Source organism: Palaemon carinicauda, chromosome 18 (assembly GCF_036898095.1).
Source record: "Palaemon carinicauda isolate YSFRI2023 chromosome 18, ASM3689809v2, whole genome shotgun sequence".
NCBI classification, from domain to species: Eukaryota; Metazoa; Arthropoda; class Malacostraca; order Decapoda; family Palaemonidae; genus Palaemon; species Palaemon carinicauda.
The window spans coordinates 80,398,181-80,415,329 of record NC_090742.1 but is presented as its reverse complement, the minus strand read 5'-3'; the positions used below and the strand labels follow the sequence as shown (position 1 = coordinate 80,415,329).

At 40.8% G+C, this 17,149-nt stretch overlaps 1 protein-coding gene across 8 annotated transcripts in view; it reads right to left on the bottom strand.

The window, feature by feature from the left end:
* LOC137657908 (protein abrupt-like) overlaps positions 1-17,149 on the bottom strand; it is a 417,288-nt gene that overhangs the window by 264,678 nt on the left and 135,461 nt on the right. For all 8 annotated transcript variants that reach the window (XM_068392551.1, XM_068392554.1, XM_068392552.1 and 5 more), the window contains 2 exons: positions 14,042-14,230; positions 9,002-9,574 (listed from right to left, as the gene is read on the bottom strand). In XM_068392551.1, the coding sequence (XP_068248652.1) occupies positions 9,002-9,574; positions 14,042-14,230 (762 nt within the window). The remainder of the gene's footprint in view (positions 1-9,001; positions 9,575-14,041; positions 14,231-17,149) is intronic.

Below are 17,149 nucleotides of genomic sequence, written 5' to 3'. Positions count from 1 at the left end.
TACCTAATTTAAACTCACAAAATATTGTTTTGTTAAAATTTCAATTTAATTATCCATACAAAATGGCTCCTAAAAAAGATAGTGGTAGTGATAACCAAAAAAGGAAGACTTTAAGATCAGCTAAGAAAGAAAATAATTGGAAAGGCAGAAGAGGCGTCGGCATGACCAACAATTTGTACGATCTTCAAAAATAAAGCAATTAAAGCAGCAAATGCTAAAGGGAGTTTCAACTATCTAAAAAGGGAAAAAACGACCATTGAGGAGGTTGAGAAATAGCTATCAATTGGGATATTACCGTACAACAGTTGGAGGACAATTCCTCCAGTGACAATCATACGTAAAAATCAAATACATTTTGAAATTCTCTAAAATCAACCAATGGATAAGTTATAATGCAAATTTTAGTGAATATTTTACAGTTAACGAAGGCTTGTTTGATAAATGTAAATAGAGAAGTGTCATTTAAAGTATTGTAAGATATGGGAAAGCTGTCAGTTCAGACAAAGCAGCTACTGAGAAATATGTTTTGGAAAAATATCATCCAGATAAGGTAGTAGGCCAGTAGAGCAAGTAATTTTAATAATCATGGATCAAGCAATTTCAGAACCCTTTTAAGACAAAGCCTCTCTGATCACCTTTCAGTAACCCCTTCAAGTGAATAATGTTTAGTGCCAATAAAATGGCACAAAAGAAAAAGAACCCAAGATGATCAGTTATCCAACCTGCTTATCGAGGACAGTCTTCTTCGAAGCTACACTAACGCCTTCCTCCTGCCACCCTCTCAACCTTCCATCAAAGAAATCCACTCTCCTTACCACACGTAAAGTGAAGCTCTATATTCATTTATTCCATAATAATTCATTTATTCTATAAACTGTAACCTTTTCTTTTTCTGATTTGCTTATGTATTGTATTAATATTGTAAACTGTGAAAATTAATCATAATAGGATCATACTTTGCTTGGGAAGCAATTAACGCTATTTCAATTCACTCATTGGAAATATGCATTTGTAGAGTTTGATCACAATTTTTGAATGAATTATGCTTAATCTCCAAGGCAACAGTGTACTGACAAACTTAGGAGACAGCTGACCTACAACAGCCACATGAGAATTGCTACCTTAATTTCATGATTTTATCAAGGATACAATTTCCTGGTGGGCAATAATTTTTAAGAACATACGTGCACATACTGCACCAGGGGAGCAAAAAATTTTCATATTACAATTAAAGATGAAACTTGCTGACGAGATGGACTAAGGTAGTCAGAATTAGGAAAATATCCCTTGGCTTCAAATCTTGACAATTGATAGTCAATACAAACATTGACTAGGTATTGGAATATACTGTATAACTGATAACTGACATGTTAACTACAACTGCATAACAGATCCAGAAATAGCCACATTATCCACTGAATTAATTGAGGAGGCAACAGGCATAAAAGGTTCAAACTAAAGGTGATTAAAAAGCTAAATCTTTTGATTAAAAAAAAAAAAAAAAAGATACAGTATGTACTGACAATATCCAAACGAAAACCATTACTTCACTTGTTGAATTTCAATTTAATATTTACTGGCTTCATTTTGTTGAAACACTGACAAATTCAAAATACATGGAATGGGTAATCAACTAGAATAAAACTTTAAATTAGATAAAAATATGTATCTGTATACAGTATTCCATATATAGCATCTATATTAACAAGCATGACAAAACCTCACAAAATGTTATTTTTATTAATAAAATAAATTTTTGAATATACTTACCCGGTGATTATATAAGCTGCAACTCTGTTGCTCGACAGAAAACTCTACGTTCAAAATACGCCAGCGATCGCTATGCAGGTAGGGGGTGTACATCAACAGCGCCATCTGTCTAGCAGGTACTCAGTACTCAATGTAAACACAGAACCAATTTTCTCCTCGGTCCATTGGGTCTCTATTGGGGAGGAAGGGAGGGTCCTTTAATATATAATCACCGGGTAAGTATATTCAAAAATTTATTTTATTAATAAAAATAACATTTTTCAATATTAAACTTAGCCGGTGATTATATAAGCTGATTCACACCCAGGGGGGTGGGTAGAGACCAGCATTACTTGTTTACATTATTATGAGCTAAGTATTTTGTATTTCATTTTAGCAGTTATTCAAAATAACAAACATAAAATAAATAAGTACCTGGTAAGGAAGTCGACTTGAACAATTACTCTGCCTTTTTAAGTACGTCTTCCTTACGGAGCCTCGCGATCCTCTTAGGATGCTGAGCGACCCCTAGGATCTGAAGTATCAAGGGTTGCAACCCATACAACAGGACCTCATCAAAACCTCTAATCTAGGCGCTTCTCAAGAAATGACTTTGACCACCCGCCAAATCAAGTAGGATGCGAAAGGCTTCTTAGCCTTCCGGACAACCCAAAAACAATAATAAAACATTTCAAGAGAAAGATTAAAAAGGTTATGGAATTAGGGAATTGTAGTGGTTGAGCCCTCACCCACTACTGCACTCGTTGCTACGAATGGTCCCAGAGTGTAGCAGTTCTCGTAAAGAGACTGGACATTCTTAAGATAAAAAGACGCGAACACTGACTTGCTTTTCCAATAGGTTGCGTCGATTATACTTTGCAGAGATCTATTTTGTTTAAAGGCCACGGAAGTTGCGACAGCTCTAACTTCGTGTGTCCTTACCTTCAGCAAAGCTTGGTCTTCCTCATTCAGATGGGAATGAGCTTCTCGTATTAACAGTCTGATAAAATAGGATAAAGCATTCTTTGACATAGGCAAAGATGGTTTCTTAACTGAACACCATAAAGCTTCAGACGGGCCTCGTAAAGGTTTTTAAATAGAACTTAAGAGCTCTTACAGGACATAAGACTCTTTCTAGTTCATTTCCAACCATACGATAAGTTTGGAATATCGAACGATATTGGCCAAGGCCGAGAAGGCAGCTCGTGTTTGGCTAGAAAACCAAGTTGTAGAACATGTAGCCGTTTCGGATGAGAATCCGATGTTCTTGCTGAAGGCATGAATCTCACTGACTCTTTTAGCTGTGGCTAAGCATACCAGGAAAAGAGTCTTTAAGGTGAGATCTTTCAGGGAGGCTGATTGTAGCGGTTCGAACCTGTCTGACATAAGGAATCTTAGTACCACGTCTAAATTCCAACCAGGTGTAACCAAACGACGCTCCTTCGTGGTCTCAAAAGACTTAAGGAGGTCCTGTAGATCTTTATTGTTGGAAAGATCTAAGCCTCTGTGACAGAAGACTGATGCCAACATGCTTCTGTAACCCTTGATAGTGGGAGCTGAAAGAGATCGTTCTTTCCTCAGATATAAGAGGAAGTCAGCTATTTGAGTTACAGAGGTACTGGTCGAGGATACGGATACTGTCTTGCACCAGTTTCGGAAGATTTCCCACTTCGATTGGTAGACTCTAAGTGTGGATGTTCTCCTTGCTCTAGCAATCGCTCTGGCTGCCTCCTTCGAAAAGCCTCTAGCTCTCGAGTCTTTCGAAAGTCTGAAGGCAGTCAGACGAAGAGCGTGGAGGCCTTGGTGTACCTTCTTTACGCGTGGCTGACGTAGAAGGTCCACCCTTAGGGGAAGTGTTCTGGGAACGTCTACTAGCCATCGAAGTACCTCGGTGAACCATTCTCTCGCGGGCCAGAGGGAAGCAACTAGCGTCAACCTTGTCCCTTCGTGAGAGGCGAACTTCTGCAGTACCTTGTTGACAATCTTGAACGGAGGGAATGCATATAGATCTAGATGTAACCAATCTAGTAGAAAGGCATCTATATGAACTGCTGCTGGGTCCGGGATTGGTGAGCAAAATATTGGGAGCCTCTTGGTCATCGAGGTTGCGAAGAGATCTATGGTTGGCTGGCCCCAGGTGGCCCAAAGTCTCTTGCATACATCCTTGTGGAGGGTCCATTCTGTTGGAATTATTTGTGCCTTCCGACTGAGACAATCTGCCATGACATTCAAGTTGCCTTGGATGAACCTCGTTACTAGTGATATGTCTAGACCTTTTGACCAGGTGAGGAGGTCCCTTGCGATCTCGTACAATGTCAGAGAGTAGGTCCCTCCTTGCTTGGAGATGTACGCCAAAGCCGTGGTGTTGTCCGAGTTCACCTCCACCACTTTGCCTTGAAGGAGAGACCTGAAGCTTTTCCAGGTCAGACTTACTGCCAGTAGCTCCTTGCAGTTGAAATGCATTGTCCTTTGACTCGAGTTCCATAATCCCGAGCATTCCCGACCGTCTAATGTCGCACTCCAGCCTACGTCCGATGCGTCCGAGAAGAGAACGTGGTTGGGAGTCTGAACAGTCAGGGGAAGACCCTCTCTAAGGTTGATATAGTCCTTTCACCAAGTCAGACAAGACTTTATCTTTCCGGAAACCGGGATCGAGACCGCTTCTAGCGTCTTGTCCTTTTTCCAGTGAAAAGCTAGATGGTATAGAAGAGGACGGAGGTGTAGTCTTCCTAGTGACACAAATTGATCCACGGATGACAGTGTCCCTACCAGACTCATCCACAGCCTGACTGGGCAGCGTTCCTTCTTCAGCATCTTCTGGATGGATAGCAGGGCTGGGGGCTGATCGTCTTGTTCAGCAACGTCCTCATCAGAGGGTTCCTCATCCGAAACTGATGAGGAAACGGCAACGGAGTGGGCAACGTCTGACTCGCTGAATCCGGTCGCACTGGTGGATGCGCGACAGAGCCGGACGCAATATCATGGAACTGCTGCACAGTCTGTGAACTGTCAACAACCATGGGTGCGCGAGGAAGTACAGCGTCAACCCGAAACTGTCTAGACTGACTGGGTTGTGCAGTCAACACCCTACCGGGTTGCTGAGGTTGACGCACTGCGTCACAACAAGTCACCTCTGCTGGTTGTTGAACGTCCTGAACGTCAACAACCACCTCCGAGCGTCGCTTAACGTCAACGTGCGACTGGCAACCCACACTGGGTCGCATCGGTGGAGGAACCACCTCAACTGGCAGACGCGAGTAGGTTACCTCAGCGTCAACAGGGCGCACAACCGACCGGTTGGAAGGTTGTTGGCCAGAAGGAGGAACCACCTCAACTGGCAGACGCGAGTAGGTTACCTCAGCGTCAACAGGGCGCACAACCAACCGGTTGGAAGGTTGTTGGCCAGAAGGTTCTTCTCCGCATTTAAGTCCTCTATCAAGGACGCAAGCTTGGACTGCATGTCTTGCAGCAAAGCCCATTAGGGTCTACGGGAGCAGGTGTGGCAACAGACGGGGTTAGCGACTGAGGCGGAACCATTTACCATCCCTGAAAGCCTTGTTATGTGTGACATAATAGTACAGCAAAACTTCAAAGGCTCGACAAAAGTTGAGAAGTTGACCTGTAAACAACTTGGAGCGTCTCCTGGCTAGGCGCCAGGGCGAGTCTACCAGAATTGAGAAGTCTAACTGGGAAGAGGCATGAACTCCCAAGCCGAGAACTTCTCTCGTGTCCTATCAGACTCTCGCTCTATAAGCCAGTTTAAAAGAAGGGAAATCAAAGGCTGTATCCCTAAAACTCCTCCTGGTGCAAAAACCAGTCGCCTAGCCAACGTAACGCTCTCTAGGAGAGCGAGAGAGCACTAGCTTAAAAACAACGGCTTCGAAGTAGCTAGGCCTAGTGTAAGTTCTGACGTTTAGGCGAACGAGGAGCAGCAGTTACAAGATCCGGACGAAGATCCTTAAAAAATCATCATGATTTAATTAAAGTCCATAGGAGGCTAAGCAGCTTAAGGCTCCTCTCCAAATGACAGAGTCCTCAAGGGAATATCAGTAGGAGGGAGAACAGCACTTTCTCATCTACAGGAACCTTGTCCGATAAAAGCTAGGTTACCTCAGTGAGTCTCTCACTGGTGCATTAGTAGCAGACCAGAAGGCAACGTCATGTAACTGCTTGACAGTCTGTGAACTGTCAACAACTGAACTGTCAACCACAACAGGTGCGTGAGGACATAGTGTTCACTCGAGACTGCTTTGACTGTCTATACTGAGCAGTCAAAACAACTCTAGAATGCGGAGGTTGACGCACCGCGTCAAAACAAAACAACTTAGACTGTTGTTGTACCTCGCGAACGTCAACGGAAGGTTCCGTGCGTTACTGAACGTCAACATGCGGCTGGCAGGGTACACTGGAACGCATGGGTGGCGGGACTCTCTCAGCTGGAGTGCGGCAGAAGGTCGCCTCAGCGTCCACAGGACGCACAACCGTAGTTGGTTGTAGGCTAGAGGTTGGTGCAGTGTCAACCTTCTCCGCACGAAAGTCCCGCATCAATGACGTTAACTGAGACTGCAAGGTCTGCAGCAAAGACCACTTAGGGTCTACAGGAGCAGGTGCGGCAACAGACGGTGTGACTGCCTGATGCGGTACCGCTTTGCCTCTCTTAGGAGGTGAGCAGTCGTCGGAAGACTGCAGCGAGTCCGAACTGACCCAGTGGCTACAACTGGGCCGTTGGACTTGCGCGGAAGGGACCGACTTGCGCTTAATAAGCTGCGAGACCTTGGTCCATGGTTTCTTACGAGAAACCTCTTCCACAGACGAGAAATAAATGGGCTCTCTCGTCTTTGTGTGGGTGGGGCGATCTTGGGTAGATACGCCCGAAACCACGGAGGGAAACGTCTGTTCGTTGATCAAGGCCTGACGAACCCATAAGTCGTTCGACATTACTTCTCCCCTGGGCTTGGGAGCTTGCAAGAGGTCCCGGACTAGGTGAACGACAGGCACGAACAGACGAACCCTCAGACGCAACACTGTAACACTTTGCGCATATCACTTTATCACTTCGATTTTCTGTTTTGCACTTATTTCACTGAAATCGAAACTTTTACTGATTTCTACCTGAAACACGCAATTCTACCCTCATTAAAAGGTAGTAATTGCGAAATCAGTCGTATAATGCAGCTCATTAATACTAGCAAAAAACAGAAAACATATATAAAGATAAAAAAAAAAATCAGTGGCTGGGAAAGAGACTAAACACTAGTTCAAATAAACTACGTTTACAATCTCTCACCGCACATAGCCTGGGGACAAGAATAAAACCCTAGAAACGTTTTACCTTCTTCCCCGTACAGCGACTAGGGACGAGAGTAACACGAGAACAACGTTACCCGCTTGAACGGAACGTTTTCTCTCCTCTCTCTCCCTCCGTCTCTATCTCTCTCTCTCTTTCTCTCTTGATTTCGCACCTAAGAGAAGAGCCCAATTATATATCGTCAAAAAAACATGTTATTTGACTAAAGGAAAAAAAAAAACTGAAAGGTTTTCCAATAAAAAGTTCCTTTAATTTAGAATTTAAAACATTAAAGCTAAGAAAGAATGAACAAAACGTCAGAATCGATTTACTCTTACTGCAAAGTGAAACCGTGATACACTCTCTCTCTATCGTAACGATAGAGCGCATGTTGAACGTCCTGAACGTCAACAACTGCGTAGTCTAAAAAAACTAAACGTTAGTTCATCTTTGAAAACAGTACGAAGACTATCAAAGAAATTCTTTCATAAAACATTAAATTTAAAAAGTTTTAAATTCTTTAAAGGCTAAATACGATATAACGGGCTCAACGTTGATTAACTTCGGTTCCAAGTTAGGACCGCCTACTATCAGGAAAGGTCGCATATAAACAAAACATAAAAATTATCTTTATATGTTTATAATAAATGGAAAGTTAATCGAAGAGGCCTAATAAAGGCGGAGAGATATAAAATATATAGATCTATAACGTGTTAAGCAAAATTACTAAAAACCTAAACACACTTCCGTCTAAGGGAAGGGTCGGCCATTTAAAAGTGAAAGAGAGTCCATACTCTCTTTGTCACCCTAATTAAATCTATCCAAAACGAGTTCAAGTTTTGAGATGAAGATAAAACACCTGCATAGCGAAAGCTCAAAACTAGAATAGTGTACTTCACCAAATAGTTGTGAAAACAAATCCAGTTAGTAACAGCGTATTAGTAGGTCTTGCCGGTAGCCCGACAGAGAGAAAATTGGTTCTGTGTTTACATTGAGTACTGAGTACCTGCTAGACAGATGGCGCTGTTAATGTACACCCCCTACCTGCATAGCGATCGCTGGCGTATTTTGAACGTAGAGTTTTCTGTCGAGCAACAGAGTTGCAGCTTATATAATCACCGGCTAAGTTTAATATTGAAAAAGCTAAGACTCTACTGACAACCTTAGCATTTATATATAAATAATACTTTCATTCTACTTACTGAAATTTTTATAGGACTCTTATGCATTATTTTCCACAACAGTATTCCCTTCTATAAAAATTAAAACTGTTTGCCAAGAACTACTGTAGTTGCAAAAAAGTAAATACAGTACTGTAATTTTAATTTGAATAAATGCAACTGAAGCCCCAGAGATTGTGTAAACAGTATATATAATATATATAACTAATTAATTTGGAAGCTTGAATAACAGAAACACCTCCCCTTTACATGATCAATAGCATAGCTCAACTTCTGAATAAGTATCTAAACATGAAAATCTGCCTTTAGTGGTTATCTAAAGTACCCTTTTCTTGAGTTCCGAATACAGAAATTATAATCATTTTCCTGGAAATAGCTATAAAAAAAAAAAAGTATAGAATAAATAGTCCTATAGGTAGAAAATGTATGGCCAAATAAATTCATACACAGTAGTTAAAATCAGTAAACAAAATCTTGAATAATTTGCCCTTAACAATTGTTTTGGTTATCACTGGATAGTTAAAAGCCTGACTTCTGTAAAATTGGTATGTAGATGTACACATACTGTATATTCACACGTATTTATAAAAAAAAAAAAAAAAAAAAAAAAAAAAAAAAAACACTACTATACAGTATTAATGACACTTAAGCTTTTACTTTTTAACTTTAGCAAAGATTTCTGCTAAGCACTTTTAAAACACGACCCAGAAAATTGCTATGGAGTTTTGGAAGCAACTTACGCCCAACAGAGGTTCGTCAACAAACAAAACCAACCTATACTAACCTTAGGTACAGTAGGGGCGATATCCTCAGCGTGGATGGTGGCTGTGGTGGTTGTAACTGTGGAGGAGGTAGTTCCGTTAGATTCACGGTGGTTGTTCTTGTCTGGGGTAGGGTCTAAAGGGCTTTTTCTTTCTAGTCTTAGCCTTTTACTGGGTGGCAAGGGAGGTGGTGGGGAGGGGGAGCGCTCTGGTGCTTCTAAGCGGGACGGGCGCTCGCTGGTTTGGCTCACCGTAGTAAGGGGGAGTGGACCTGGATGGACACCAGTCACATTACAGCTGGTGCTTCCACTAATGCTGCTGCTTGTGCTGTTAGGAGGGCCCCCGGATATACCATGAGAGGTCGTCGGAAGGGTGCCACTGGCCAAAGATAATGGAGGGGGCACCAAGTGGGGTGGTAAATGATGCGGGACTGTTAAAGGATTCCCTGGTGGTTTGTCTGGGTGGTGTGATAAAAGCTGAGGTACCAAAGGTCTCTCTAATAAATTGGGTGCATTTAAGCCACCCAATGCTATATTTCCAAGACCACTAAGTGAAGACTTGAGTGCTGACAAAGGGGATATACTATTTAGTCCACCCTGAAAAAGAAAAAGATAACCACGTTTACAAAAATTACTGATATGGATATACTATTTAGCTCACTTTGAAAAAGAAAAACGAAACCATTTTACATAAATTACAAGACAAAGTTATCATGAAATTTAGATTTCAATACAAGTCATACTAGGTACAATATAAACATTACTGTTCAATACCAAAATTCAAATGAAGTACAGTTAAGTAGATCATTTCTAATCACACATGAATAATCACTCTTCAAGGATCAGACAATTTGAAAAAAATTCTTTCCTAATTCTATCTGTACAGTATCAATTTTCAATTATTTATTTTTTTCAATTTTTAGTCAAATTGATAAGAGGTTTGGTTACATTAAAAAAGAGTCTAACTTAGCCCATTGTTTGGAATTAATATCAGTAAAGTATGTTATCCTAGTTATTGCCATTTAACTAGATTTTAGAGTAAAAACTTCAAAGGCCCAATTCCTGGGCTGTATAACCCAAATACACAAATAAGAGTAGATGGATGTTACTTGGTGGAGGTTTCTTTAAACAGATGTGATGTTCTAGCATCAAAATGGCTTGTATTTATATCTAGACTACATTCAGCACATAGTTTATTCTCTAAACAAATCAAGGAAAAGGGCAATAGCTAGAATATTATATTGACCTGACATCAAATTCCACAAAATGGTATAGGTTAGACTGAGTTTTAATGTAACCAAACCTCTTGTCAATTTGACAATTACACTTATACAAGTTAAAAGTTGAAGCAATCGTCATCCATTTATCGTACATTGCAACTTTTTCAAGGAGCAAACTCAAATATATCGCACTAGATTAAAAAGAAACACGCTATGAGATGAGAACAATGGATAAACAAGTTTTCAATACCTTAAAAATCACTAGCAACTTGACTTCTTAAGTTACATTCCTGCAGAAAAACACAACCACAGAAAATCTTGATTTGTAAAACAAAAAGGCGAGCTTAGATTACCAAAGTGTAAGTACACTTGGTAAGGGTACAAAATTAAGAAAATAAATCTTTTGGCACTTTTATGTGGGGTCGATGTTCCTGGCCAGCGTTCTCCATCTACCTCTGTGGGACAGAGGTAGATGGAGAACGCTGGCCAGAAACATCGACCCCACATAAAAGTGGGAAAAGATGCAGACAAAGGAGAAGAAGAAGATGATTCTAATACTGTTCTTCATCCTGAACTGAACTGCATTCAAAGTTTTCATGAGGTTAAGAACATTGCTAATAAAGACATTAAAATAGCTTTTCCCAATCATCATTTCATCATTCACCACGTTGTGTCAGCTCCTTTTACAGGGTTAGACGTGAAATGAGTTCTCTTTCCTTTTCTATGTCCTGCATGCTTTCTTCCTGAACTTCCATAAGAAGTAGATCTTCATCCACTACTTCATTTTTCATCCTGATTAAAATTATCATCTCCCCACCATATTCCCATCTATGAATCTTAACATTCTTAGTGAACACCTTTTCACATTATCTTCAATTTTCTTTAACAGTGACTGTGTTTCTACAGTTCAAAAAAGCACAAGCACTCTAGTACATACCACCCCAAAACTTTGCTCTCTACTAATTGGACATTTTCAATTACCCTTGGAGTAGACTAGTACCCTATTAATTTCATCAAACCTGCTACCAACCTCTTTCCTATAACTTTCTAAACTCCTGCTATGCAGTCTAGTGTATCTCCCAGATAGCAAGAGGGTTCCTACCTTCTAGAGATGCTCTGTCTCCTCAAAGACCGGCTCTTCCATCATAACGGGGTTTCATATTCTTTAATCTTCCCTAATTTACAATTATTTAATCTTCCCCATTGTTTTTTATATAGATTTCAGTCTTCTAAAACCATTTAATCCATAAAGATTTTGTAATTCAGAGCACATTGTGACTCCATCTGTTACATTTAGTACACAAAAGAGAATTCACCGTTACACATTTCACTTTCCTGATTCCATTACTTTCCTTTACTTACTTTACAGTTATCATTAGCTTTTTTCTGCTTACGTTGACTTTTAGTTCTTTCTTTGACATTCCTCTCTTCCACCTTTTGAACATTACCACCAACTCTTTTGTATACAGTATCTTAGAGGGTTCCCTTTCCTAGCTTCCTCCAATGCTTATTATGATAAACTGCAAAGGGTTTGGCACCGATTCTTGATGGACTCTCAAATTCTGTTTCAGTCTTCTGATGCCCCTTCCCATACCTTCACTCTAATGGTAGTATTACGGTAGAGTAAAATCACTAACTTTAGTCTTTGTGGTAATCTGTAACTTCATAATGCCCATTCCATTACTTGTCTTGCTACTCTACTAAATACCTTTCAAGATTTACAAATATGCTGTACAATTCCTTTCTCTTTTGCATAGTCCTCCTCAGATAACTGCCACATTAACCCTGTTGTTGTTAATCTTTCTGGAATGAAGTTTTCAATTTCTGTAACTTCTCTAAGCTTTTACTCAAAGCACTATTTCTAACATTTTCATAGCTACCTAAAGAAGTCTTATTCTTCTGCTACTTCCACAATATTGCATTTCCTTTTACATTTTTACACCATTACAATTTATTAAGTCACTTGTTATTACATATAATCCTGAAGTTCATGTCCTTTTCATCTACTTTAAGGCACTTTTAACCTCTTTCAACTCAATTTATATATACAGTATTGCAGTACTGTCATCAGTCATATCATGAAAAGACTCAAGAAAAAAAAATGGTCAGTTTGCAAGGAGCAAAGAAGCTATTACGACACTTCCATGTTTAAATTTCCTTATGGAGGAGGATTAATAATAAAGATGGTATACTATGAAATAGATAAACTACAACAAAGAATAATATAGGAATCTTCAAGAAATGAAGAGAGGTGCAAAGATTGAAGCAGATGTTTAAGGATGTGTTTTGAATCAATACTCTCCATATTTCTTGGGGCTGTTGGAGGCTTTCACAGTGACGATTGTTTGGCAACACAATGCTCTCGCTGACCCATAAAATACCCATTTTAGGTAACAAAGATATTTCCAAACTTTATCTTTATGCTGATTAGTCTGATCTGTAGCCAGATATAAAAATATACCATTTAATAGGTTCTTTATAGGTAAAAATGGTGGTTTGGTTTGTGCATATAAAACCAGAATTTCTACATACTGACCATTGTGACCACTAACTTCATTACTTTGAGAAAATGACTTCATTACTTTGAGAAAATTTTTCAATATTCATTTCTAAATTTATATTTTATAATCTTCAGTATAATGCACAGGGCATCAGCAACAAAGGGTGTAGGAGGTAGGAAAGACTACTGGCTTAATACCAATACAGCATGAAAGATTATTGCACCGAGTTGTTCTCTGGGGAGGCCTCCCTATTTCTGTCCAAATATGACATGTTTCAATTTCTTTTCGGTTGGTATGCGATATAAGAAATTACAGCCATTCCTCATTACACTGCACGGTCAATTATTTTCCAGAGGAACGACATTTAATGTAAATGAAGTTCAGTAAAGTTATCCCTTTACAATACAAGTACTGAAGATACACACAGTGATGAACGATAAGTGAAAAATATATTAGTTTGTCCAATTAATTTTCATCATTATTTTTATAAGCCTGCAATATGAAGCAATCTACAGTACAGCCTTACTAAAGCCAGATAGATCTTATAAATGAGCCAAGTGATGACCTTCCCAGACCTGACAACCAAAATAAACATCCCTGAAAAGCTTATTGGAAAGATCATGATTTGTCAAGTCTTGTAAAGATTAATGGAGATCAGAACCGTGAGGAACACAACTTGACAAAATGCATAACACATATTAGGTAATTGTAAATGAAGGGAACAAAATCCATAGCCTCTTGAACTAAGAGCTTCAAACAAATCAAATGGCAGAAGCTGGCAACCAAGAACTTGTGCATCAAATTGCACTGAGGTCTTATTACATTCAATGTACAGTCACATCCCATGTTAAGTTGCTCTTTACTTCAAGCTGATTTTTGTATGAAAATAATAAAAAATAATATATTTTCTTTGACATTCTTTACAGCTGAAATGTTAAATCTATTGGATACGGTAAAAAATATTGAAAAGTTTGTATTAGTGACAACATAGGGATGCTTTTTGAGGGGTAATTTAATTTGTATTAAGTAAAGTCAGATCACTTTGAAGAGGGTAATCCAATTTGCGTTAGGAATCGAGCCTCTGACCCTTTTAAAAAGAGGGCAATTCAATTCATATTGGATAATGATTCTTATATCTCTTAAGAGTGTAACTCTATTTGTATTAGGTAACAAGTCTTTTATCCTTTTAAAGATGTAACAAGGCATGATAGTTTTACAATGTCTAGCAGTTTGCATAAAATAGTTAGGGCAGTTCACAAGCAACAATACCACTACCGGAAACACAATTGTACTTTGGAATAAGGGACTTCAGTCTCAGGAAAACACAAATGTATTTGCCTTACCTGGTCTTTACGATCATCTGATGATTCAGCCAGGCCTCGGATTTTGAGAGCCTCTGCAGTATGTAGAAAGGCACCCAGCTGGACTTGAGAAATATTAACTTCTCCAGCATACATAAATTCTAATAGGCTTCTCATATGTGTGTAGGCTACATCACGAAGTATTATTATGGGGTGTGTACATGGATTCCCCTGTAAAAAAGAAAAAAAAAAGAAAAAAAAAAGAGGTACTTATTAGTATACACTCCTTATGAAAAAGACAATAAACAGTGAAGAACATATACACTTTTAACTTCTAATTATGAAACAGTTTTCATCACAATTTACAATACCTTTTAATTACTGTAGATGCAAAAATTAACCAATAGCTTATTTCCTGTTAATGGAACCATAACTTTCAATAGAAAGAAAACTAATTCAAGCTTTACATATGAAAAGCCTGTTTTCAAACACTTTATATTTACTTACATCTACTTTTCTTTAAATGGGTAACATAACTAATGAATTACTGTTCAAGTAAAAATTAACTATAAGAAAAATAAAAAATAAAACTTCAAAGCTAATCCCTGAATCATATTTCCAAAACTATGGGAAAGACTTTTACCTGTAGTGCCATGATAATTCTCTTCCATTATAAATTCAAATCTATAAAAATCATCTCCATGTAACACTGAATATAGTGCAAACTACTGTAATTCCTTAACATCAAACATGACAAATTCGGAGATAATTTGTATTTTTCCTAACCATACAAACCTTAGCTATTTACATTGGGTTTACTTTCGGCGTAGCTGAAAATGACGAGCCAATAGATTTTTAACGAGGGTTAACTACCCCCGCGCTAGTTAGCAAGGGGGTAGGGGAAGGGGTAGCTTGCTACCCCTCCCCCCCACACACCGGTGAATTGTCTCACTTCACTTAAAGGTAGGACTTGTCTTGGGGGACAGGGCTGGCGGGCATACTGTATATGTGTAAATAGCTAAGGTTTGTATGGTTAGGAAAAATACAAATTATCTCCGAATTTGTCATTTGTTCCATAACCAAAATACAAACCACGCTATTTACATTGGGTGACTTACCCCTTAGGAAGGGTGGAAAGTCCCCACCCTTACTGGCTTTGGCTTTACCAAGGGACTCAGAATCCGAGTGAGTAGCGCTCGAGAAAAGGAGTCCCTGCATCTCACAAGTTCCTTGCTCCGCAAGGAACGTGTGGCCTACATAAGTTTGTGTGTGGAGGATGAGTGTGACTCATCCTAGGAAGTTGACCTGGAGTCCTTTAGATGGAATCCTAGGCTAGGATGCTCCCAATACCACCTCGTCAGGGTATGGGGGACGCGACAGTATTAACTTAATACTAGGAGCACAAGGGAGCATGGTTTACCTGCAGAGGTTGAGGTCAGCTATGCAGAGACCAGGATGCTGCTTTCCCCAAGAGAGGGGAGAATGAAGAAATAAGTCCATACTCTTTCTTTCACGCAGACTAAGACCGGGTAACAATACCCTCAACCTTCTGCTACTTGTCCACTAAGGAGCCTGAGGTTAGACCAGCTGTTGTGCAGCCACCACGGGGCCGATAGAAAAGGTATCGAGGCTCCTGTGGGTCACGTCCTGCAGGTAGTGGGCTGTGAAGGTCGTTTGACGCTTCCAGACACCAGCTTGTAGCACCTGCGTCACAGAGAAGTTTCTCTTAAAGGCCAAGGATGTAGCGAAGCCCCTGACGTCGTGTGCCCTAGGGCGACATGACGGAGGAGGGTCACGATTCAAGGCGTGATGGATAACCCTTCGAATCCAAGCCGAGATGGTGTTCTTGGTGACCCTCCTCTTCGTCCTTCCTGTGCTTACAAACAATGCTTGCACACGGGGACGAACTGTAGCTGTCCTCTTCAAGTAACGCCTCAGACTCCTCACTGGGCATAATAGCAGATGGTCTGGGTCACTTGTTACAGAACGGAGACTCGTGACCCTGAAGGAATCGAACCGTGGGTCCGGCACTCCAGGGTTCTGAGTCTTAGCAACAAACTCAGGGACGAACCTGAACGTTATCTCCCCCATCCCCTTGAATGGGCGATGTCGTATGAGAGACCATGAAGTTCACTAACTCGTTTGGCAGAGGCCAACGCGAGTAGGAAAGCCGTCTTCCAAGTCAGGTGGCGATCAGAGGCCTGGCGTAATGGTTCGAAGGGAGGTCTCTTCAGAGCCGAGAACCCGAACCACGTTCCATGGAGGAGGTCTCACTTCCGACTGAGGGCAGGTAAGCTCATAGCTACGTATGAGTAAAGAGAGTTCTAGAGAGGAAGAAATGTCCACGACACCAACCACAGAAGACTCACCACTTCGCCTGGTAGACTCCCGCGGAGGACTTTCGCAGGTGACCAGACATTCTCTTCGCAACCTGTTGCGAAAAGCCTCGCTCCGTGAGGAGACGCTGGATAGTCTCCAGGCGTGAAGCCGAAGCGAGGCTACGGCTTTGTGGATTATGTTGCAATGTGGCTGTCTGAGTAGCTCGTGTCGTGGGGGAAGTTCTCTCGGAAGTTCCGTCAGGAGTTGCAGAAGGTCCGGGAACCATTCCGCGTGATGCCATAGCAGAGCGATCAGGGTCATAGACAGGTTGACCGATAGTCTGGTCCTGTTGAGCACCCTTCTCATCAGACAGAACGGTGGGAAGGCGTACACGTCGATGTTGTCCTACCGCTGTTGGAAAGCATCTTGCCAGAGAGCCTTGGGGTCCGGGACTGGGGAGCAGTACAGAGGCAGCTTGAAATTCAAGGCTGTCGCGAACAGGTCCACCGTCGGGGAACCCCACAAAGTCAGGACTTTGTTGGCTATCTGAGGATCCAAAGACCACTCGGTACTCACTATCTGCGAAGCCCTGCTCAGACTGTCGGCGAGCACATTCCTCTTGCCAGGAATGAAGCGAGCTGATAGTGTTATCGAGTGGACTTCGGACCACCTCAGAATCTCTACTGCAAGATGGGATAGCTGTTGTGAAAAGGTACCTCCCTGCTTGTTGATATAAGCCAAAACGGTGGTGTTGTCGCTCATCACCACCACGGAGTGGCCCACCAGGGTCCGTTGGAACTGTTGAAGAGCCAGATACACGGCCTTCATTTC